This window comes from Heptranchias perlo, chromosome 3, assembly GCF_035084215.1.
Source record: "Heptranchias perlo isolate sHepPer1 chromosome 3, sHepPer1.hap1, whole genome shotgun sequence".
NCBI lineage: Eukaryota > Metazoa > Chordata > Chondrichthyes > Hexanchiformes > Hexanchidae > Heptranchias > Heptranchias perlo.
Window position 1 is genome coordinate 32,352,407 of NC_090327.1, and position 8,624 is coordinate 32,361,030.

Consider the following 8,624-nt stretch of genomic DNA (forward strand, 5'->3'; position numbering starts at 1 on the left):
TAATGCATTCTCCTGTCACAACTTCTCTCAGCAGAACACAAAAAGCCAGATCTATTGCACAGGCAGAACATTCAATAAAATCACCTTGCTGAATTCAAGTTAAAACAAACTGATCGCCTGATAACGTTTCTCAGTAATAAACGCTCCAGCCTTACAGGGCGGGTTGAAATCCCGCAAAATAGGCCAGCGAGCCCCTAACGAGACGCAGACTGGAGGTACGCGAGAGCCTGCGATGGCTGCTCCTTGGGTTGTCGTGAAGCATGCAGCAAGGCACGAAAAGTATAAATTGAAAGCTGCCAGTTTAGTGACCGACCTCCGCAGGCTTGATTCGGAAGCAAGCGGGACAGAAAAGACCAGCTCCTTTGGACATCGGCAACGGCGCCAAGCTCAACAGTCATACCAGGCAAAACAATGTTGATCCGTCTTATCGACGGTGACTTGCAATTTAAACAAACTGGAGAGAGGCAGAGAAAAAAATAATCGGAACAATTTCAGCCGAGTTAAGGCTGCACTGGAGAATTTCTGCACACAGGAAAAAGATCTGCATTTTGTTTTTTAAAAAATCATTTTATTAGAGAATAAACACGTACAGATTACTCTGCGATTCAGCTCTTTTTATTTCTCGAATTTGTTGCAAGCGCCAGCAAACGGGGACAGGGGGGGGGACGGGGGGAGGGAAAAAAAAACAATTCTCTATCGCAGGTTTTACAAAGCCGGCACCCTCTGTGCTACTTTCGTCTTCACATAAACGCAGCGATAGAATGAAGCCACTGAGTAATTTTTGGTGTCATTCAAAAACAGAGTGAACATGCAGCATTAATCAAAAAAACTGGAGTTTCACTCACTTTGCCCGGGGTGGGGGTGAAAAAAATATTTACAATGAAGCATTTAGTGGACAAAATTTGTGTCATTTTTAAGAATCCATTTTACTTTTTATAAATATAGATGACACTGTACAGTACTACACCTGTCTCACTGGATTTCATTCTCTTTTAGAATGACTTTGAATCACCTGTTTATCAATTCCCATCATTCTTTTTTTCCACCCTTCTATTAACAGCAACCCATTCGAGAATCTTCTCATTCAGAACTGTTCCATTTGCCTTTTTGACCCCCACCATCCCAGAGAAAGTCGCAAAGACAAAAAAGCTTGAGTGTGGATGGGGCAAGGGGAGGAAACAATATTTGATTTCTTCTTTTCAAAACCAACTGACGTTTCGTTTATAACTATACTTTTTATTATAAAACACTTAACAAAAAAAATTAGTGGAATTTCTAACCCGAAAAAATAATAAATAAAATCAGGAAGTGTTCCAGAAATTCCTGCAGTGACTCCAGAGTCCAGTGACTTGCCATCTTTCTCGACTATAAACCTTACCAGGAAAAACTGCTTTTCACTCAAGAGCCCAACGATCTCCCTTAAATAAACCCGGGATGCGCTTACCAGCGTTAATCGCCTCCCACCCCACCCCCCTCCCGACACGGAGCGATCCCCACAAAGGCCGCCCCTCCGCAACGATGGGAATTATTCAATCTTATCCCATTTAAAACAAAGCCCATCGTCACCTTTAAAACCTGAGCAATTTCCCTCCAAACTCCCGCTTTCTCCCCCCACCCCCAACCCAAGACTAAAACAGCAATCATCTCAATAATTATAATAAGTTAAAAACAATGTTTTTTTTTAAAAAACATAAGCCTTATTTATAAAACAAATTCGGCTTCTGATAGTGCAGTAGGCTTTTTATCTACATTATTAAATGACTTTCATTTTCATTTCTTTACATTATCTGCATGCTCTTAATTATAAAGTTCTTTCAAGACTTGATCAAGCAAAATATAGGCTCAAAAAAAGAGAAAAAAGCAGATACCTAAACCATTCTATGTACAGGTCCAATGCAGTTAAATATTCAAGTCATGTAATTTCCCCCTAAATCTGGCTTTATACAGTGTTTTTTTAAAAATGAAAAACATGGGGTGATAATGCAAAAAGGAAAACACAGCAGCCGCACTCGACCCATCTAATCGCAGGGGTAAGATCACTTGTAAAGTCATCTCTCCCATTATTTTTCCCCTACTCTGTGGCGGGACATTTACAGCTGAATTTCCACACGTCGTGTTATGTTAAGAGATTATTCCAGAACGCGGCTATTTTTAATCCCCTTGTTGCTCTCCAATGCTGCTCGGAAATGAAGAAAAATAAAAATTAAAAGCAGGAGCCATGCTTTTTTCCCCCTCCCAACAGGACTGGGTACAAAAAAGAGAAAGTACTTTAAACACCGTACATGTCCAGCATGCAGGATTGGTTTTAAAAAGTCCACATTTGTTTGAAACTCACAATTTTTTTTGCAACATGTCTCTTGTGATTCAAAGTCTGTTTTTGCCCCTGTAAAGTTCTTTTTCTTTTTTAAATATATTTCTCATTTTAGCTCATTTCTCTCCTCTTTCTCCTACTGGATTTGTAAGTTTTTTTTTGTTTTTCTCCTTGTTAAATATATCTTTCACCAGGAAATGTTGTCTCGACTTCCATTCTCCAAGATTGCACTCTTCTGAAATGAGTCTGTAACATTCCCCCATATCACCAAACAAAAAAAATCAAAGCATCTGCAGAATATGTCCCACATATTTGCCTTTTCAAATTATTTACATTGTCTTTGTCTCCCCCCTCTCTTCTAAAAAGTTCTGTACACTAAGTTGAAGTCACATCAAAAAAGTGTTTTTTTCCCCCCTTGTTTTTCCTTTTTCCTAGTTGGAGTGCATTCCAACTCACAAGAAGAACTCGTTGGACGAGGAACTGTTCTTGCCAGGGTTCGAGGCGGCCGTTGCCGGCTCCCTGTAGCTCCTGCTGGCCATCTTCTCGTACTTCTCCTTGTAGACGTCCCTCTCTTTGGCCAGCCTCGCCACCTCTTGCTTGAGCTGGTCCACCTGCTGCTGGAGGAGGGACTTCTCGCTCTCCAGCATGTGCCGCTGCTGGACCCTCTTGTACCTGCAGGACTGAGCGTAGCCTCGATTCTTCAAGGTCCTCCTCTTCTGCTTGAGGCGGATGACCTCCTCCTTGCTGAAGCCCCGCAGCTGCCTGTTGAGCTCCCTCACCGACATGCTGACCAGCTGGTCGTCCGAGAAGCGATCCTCCAGGCGCAAGTGATGGTGGTGGTGGTGGTGATGGTGCGGCGGGGCTTGGTGTTGATGGTGCCCATTGATGGGCATCTCCTCCCCGGGGTACTGCTGCGCCCTGTAGCCCTCGAAGTGGTGGTGGTGGTGGGCTTGGGAGCTGCCGATCAGAGCTTCCACGGCATCCTCGGGGGTCAGGTTGAGAGCCTCGGGGTTGAGGTGGTGCTGGTAGTTGCTGATCCAGTAGAGGTCCTCCAGGTGATGCGCCTTGTTGGTGCTGCCCGGGCTGGGGGCGCACAGGCTGGGCGAGGAAGGCACCGAGCTACACGGGGTGCTGATCGGGGTGGAGGAGAGGGAGCCCGAGATTCGGTTGCAGTAGCGCTCGGCTTCGGGGGGCTCCTTCTTCACCTCGAACTTCATCAGGTCGAAGTCGTTCACGTACTCGATGGCCAAGGGGCTGGTGGGCAGGTCCGCGCTCATGCCGAGGTCGGAGGCCATCGCAAGTTCATATATTTAAAAGAGAGTGAGAGAGAGAGAGAGAGAGAGAACCAACCACACAAAACACACCGCAGACAAGTTACAGAGAGAGGGGGGAGAAAAGGGAGGCAGAGGCTCCGCTCTCCAAACACCGGGTGGTGGGACCGATCGCAGCCGCTCTATCCCAGGGTGTGCAACCCGGATCAGTCCTGAAAATAATCTTCCAAGCTAAACTCCCTTCCAATACTGCATGCAAAAAAAAATCCAATTAAAATTAAGTTTTTTTCAGTCTATTAGGGAGCCTCTTATTTGTGCATGCGACAACTTAGCTAAAATTACTTTTTTTCTAAAGAAAAAGACGATTAGATTTCTTTCTCCTCCTCCAAGAGCTTTCCTTATCTTATTTGGAACGATAGCTGTTTGCAGTAACTCTTCTGAATGGCTTTATTTTTTTTTCCTCACTCACTTTTCGTTGCTCTTCGGTTGCAAAGTTTCTCCTCTGCAAAGATTTCGTTTCTCTCTCCCCACTTGTCAGGAAAACTTTCAGATGGAGCGTCCGGGTAATGATCCAGTGGAAATCTGAAGGTGTATTTCTCCTTGATTCCTCTCTGTCAATAAGGAAAGAGTTCTTGCATCCGTGCGGAATGGATAAAATGTGCAGCTTTCAATAATAAATAAATCATTTAACTCCCACCGCGGCTGCGTTTTGCATTAGAAGTGTAAATTGGAGCTTTTGCACTACGGTTACTCTCAACAACCTCACGCCCAACCCTGAGTGAAACAGCTCCCTGCACTCAAAGAGCCCACCCTTTTATAGAACCCGGCTCCCCGTCACGCCCACAAAGGGGTGTGTGATGTCACCCTTCACCAATAAGAAATCTCCCTGGCAGGTTGATTTGCATTACACCATAGCGACCGCCGCCGGAGAATGGGGAGGGGAGCTGTCAATCAATCCATCCATCGATCAATCAATCATCAATCAATCAGCCAGGAAGAGCAACAAGGCAACAACTCCCCCTGTCTGCAACAAGGCTTCAAGGGGCGGGGAGAATAATATGCAATTCATTTTTGGAGGACGCTGAAGAATTCATTTTTTTAAAACAGATAAATTAAGTTAATTTACACAAAAAGCATGAGCTAAAAAGTGTTTTATCTGGTTGAATTTTGCAGCCTTTGATTAGAAAAGTGATTTTCGTCGATTCAAAGCTGCAGGGGACTGAGTACAGAAATTTTGTAACTAATCTACTCCTTCCTAAAATAGTATTTCCTTATTTTTCCCATGTAGGAACCAACCCTGAAATTATCGTGATTCAACTTGTTCTATTAAATGCACTTCTATTAATTATATCACTAAATGTAATTAAAATATCATAAAATACATAAAATTCTAACTTGATTCATTTCTGGAGAAAGTGCTATATAATACTTAAGCTAATACTTACGATGGTGGTTTAAAATGTGACTGTTTGCAATCTGTCTTCTCCCTCTTCCCACATGGCTATAGACTGGGAAGTGTCTTTTCAGTGATTTGTATTAATTAGGGATTGGGTTGAGAGGGCTTGAGGGTGTCACACAGAAAGATTGCTTTTAATTAAAGTGAATTTTATATCACAAATCAAAATGTAACTACCCTGTCATTAGAAATAAAAATATATAGAGAGCTATTTACATGATTAATATTATCTTATTATTGCTACCCTGCAACTTTCTCATGTTATTATAATATTCACTCTCGCTCTCCTCAAGGTGTTGACTCCTTGGTGGGACATTGGCCACCATCTAGGTCCTTGGCCAAGAGACTAGACAGTGAGTACCAGCAATTTATTAGATTGTAGGGAGGGGGACACCACAGTTCACTGGGGATGGGCAACAAATGCCAGCCTTTCTGTGGTTCACCCACATCCTGAGAATTAATAATAATTGTTTTAAATCCTCATCCAACATTCACATGTTCGCTTTCCAGCAGGGTTCACTGGATGGTGATCAAAAATGAAAAGTAACAAGTAGCATCTATTGCACCTTCAGGATGTCCCAGAGTACTTTACAACCAACGGATTACTTTTGAAGTGCAGTCACTGATGTTATGTGAGCAAATGCAGCAGCCAAGTTGTGCACAAACACAAATGAGATAATTAACCAGTTAATCTCTTTTGGTGATGTTGCTTGAGGGAAGAATGTTGATCAGAACTCCCCACTCTTTGAATAGTGCCATGAGATCTTTAAGCCTTGGCTCATTGGTAGCACTCTCACCTCTAAGTCAAGAAGGATGTGGGTTCAAGTCCCACTGCAAAGACTTGAGCACATAATCTAGGCTAACACTCCAGTGCAGTACTGAGGGAGTGCTGTGCTGTCTTTTGGATGAGACGTTAAACCGAGGCCACATCTACCCTCTCAGATGGACGTAAAAGATCCCACAGTACTATTTGAAGATAGAGCAGGGGAGTTCTCCCTGATGTCCTGGCTGACATTTATCCCTCAACCAATATCACTAAAACAGATTATCTGCTCATTAATTTCATTTCTGTTTGTTGGACCTTGCTGTGTGCAAATTGGCTGCCACGTTTCCTACATTACAATAGTGACTACACTTCAAAAATACTTGATTGCCTGTAAAGCACTTTGGGACATCCTGGGGTTATGAAAGGTGCTATATAAATGCAAGTCTTCTTTCTTTCATTCTAATATGCACTGGAATGGGAACCTTAGCTATTTTTTTTGACCTGCTGCCTAGCTCAGGACCATTGCTGCCAATTGGATGAGGTCAATTGCACCATCACAGACAGGAGATCAAGCCTGAGATCTTAGGGTCATTATTCCCAGTACCATAGCAGCAGTGCCTTTACTCATTTAGCCCATGGAGAAAGAATTTCTAGTCTTTAATAAAAACGCAATTTCATCGATGCCAGCTTTAGTTTTAAAAAGGAACCATCACAAGTATAAACTGCAGTACCTTATTCAATTTATAAGATGCACTAAAAACATAGTAAGTATGAACGGAAGGTTAATTGCTGTATATATATCTCCTCCTCCTTCCTTGTCTCACTCATTATAATTTATTTTATTTCCAAAAACGTGCCTCCACAGGTGCAGAGAAAACATCTGAACAGTGAGGGAATAGATTGCAATGACAGGATTTCCTCTCCAAATACGCAACACTCCAACAGCCCATTGTGGAACCCAGACTGATAACTGACAAGCAGCCAGTCAGCTATCCTATATTCTCTTTCATTCATTTATTTGGACTTCTTTCTGTCTTTTCTTGTTTCCTATCATTTCTTTCTCCCTCTTACTTTCTTTTTTCTATCAGTCTTATTCTATCTTTTTTTTACTTCTTTCAATTTCTTTTTGTCTTTCTATTTTTTATTTTTGTCTATTTTTCTGTTTCCTTTTTAAATCTTTTTTTGTTTATTTTTTCACTTCTCGCTCTAAGTCCTTTAAGATTTACAAGCCAAATCTTCTGATCAGTTTGCTTGCTCCCTTTCTTTCATTGAGGAATCTGTGTTGTTGCCTCCACCCTCTCTGTTCACTTTCTCAGAGGGGTTTCTGCTATTGCCTCCCTCTCGCTCAGAGGAATGTGTTGTTACCTCTGTCTCTATGGCCCTCTTCTCTGTTCTTTACACTCCCTTTCTCTTCCAGAGGGATCTGGAAAATCTCTGCTGCCCATATCCTGACTCGCATCCAGTCCCGTTCACTCATCACCCTTGTGCTCACTGATCTACATTGGCAACGCCTCAATTTAAAAATTCTCATCTTGTTCATCCCCAGTTTCCCTCTCCTCTCCATTGATGGCCGTGCTGCTTTCTAGGCCCTAAGCTCTGGAATTCCCTCCCTAAACCTCTCTGCCTCTCTACCTCTCTCTCCTCCTTTAAGATGCTCCTTAAAATCTACCTCTTTGACCAAGCTTTTGGTCGCCTGTCCTAATATCTCAAATTTTGTCTGATTACGCTCCTGTGAAGTGCCATGGGACATTTTACTACGTTAAAGGCACTATATAAATGAAAGTTGTTGTTGTCTGAGGTTCAATTTATCTTTCACTGTCTCACATGGAGGTTATGATGTGGAGATGCCGGTGATGGACTGGGGTGGACAAATGTAAGGAATCTTACAACACCAGGTTATAGTCCAACAGTTTTATTTGAAAATCACAAGCTTTCGGAGCTTGCCTCCTTCGTCAGGTGAGTGACGAAGGAGGTAAGCTTCGAAAGCTTGTGATTTTCAAATAAAACTGTTGGACTATAACCTGGTGTTGTAAGATTCCTCACATGGAGGTTGTCATTGATTCTGTCTCTCTCTTTATATGTGTGTCACAGAGATATGAATTGTAACCTCTCTCTGTCTTTCCATCTGACTGTCACACATATGCATTCACTTTCTCTCCCTCTGACTGTATCTCACACATTCCTCTCACTTTCCTTCTCTGCCCCTCTTTCTCTTTCATCCTATGCCTCTCTTTCACTCCTCTCCTGGTTTTCCCATTGTTCATCTGACTTTCTTTATCTCTGTCTCCCTTTCTGTCTGACTTTCTGTCTCTTCTTGTCTTTCTAACTTTATTCCTATTTCTGTCCCTCTTTCTCTCTCTTCCTACGCCTCTCTCTTTCTCTCCATCCCACTTTCTCTCACAGTCCCTCCCTTGTTTGATGTCTCTGACTTTCTGGCCCCGATATTACCAGGGAGGCAAGATCGGGAGGGGGGGCGGGGGGGGGAGCGACTGGGCGCTTGGGTAACCCGCCCAGTGAAATCCGTACATTCCCCACGCGATCGCGGGTAAATTGAAGCCACTTACCGTGACTTCCGGGTTTCCCGTCGGAAACCTGCGCAGCGGGCGGACTGTGCACCCGCATCACAGGCTGTCAGCTGGAGGAGCTCTACTTAAAGGGGCAGTCCTCCAATGCTGCTCCTGCAGCAAAGAACCAAATTTATAGAATGGAGCAGCCCAGGGGAAAGGCTGCTCCCAGATTTACTGATGCCTCACTCCAGGTCTTACTGGATGGGGCGAGGAGGAGGAGGGATATTTTCTACCCGACGGACGGGAGGAAGTG

The 8,624-nt window shown here is 43.3% G+C and overlaps 1 protein-coding gene across 1 annotated transcript; it reads right to left on the reverse strand.

Annotated features, from left to right (window-relative positions):
• Positions 1–546: 546 nt before the first annotated feature.
• LOC137311657 (transcription factor MafA-like) lies at positions 547–4,356 on the reverse strand. Its single transcript, XM_067978746.1, has one exon. It carries the CDS (start codon positions 3,604–3,606, stop codon positions 2,764–2,766), a length of 843 nt encoding a protein of 280 aa, XP_067834847.1. The 5' UTR covers positions 3,607–4,356; the 3' UTR covers positions 547–2,763.
• Positions 4,357–8,624: the final 4,268 nt, after the last annotated feature.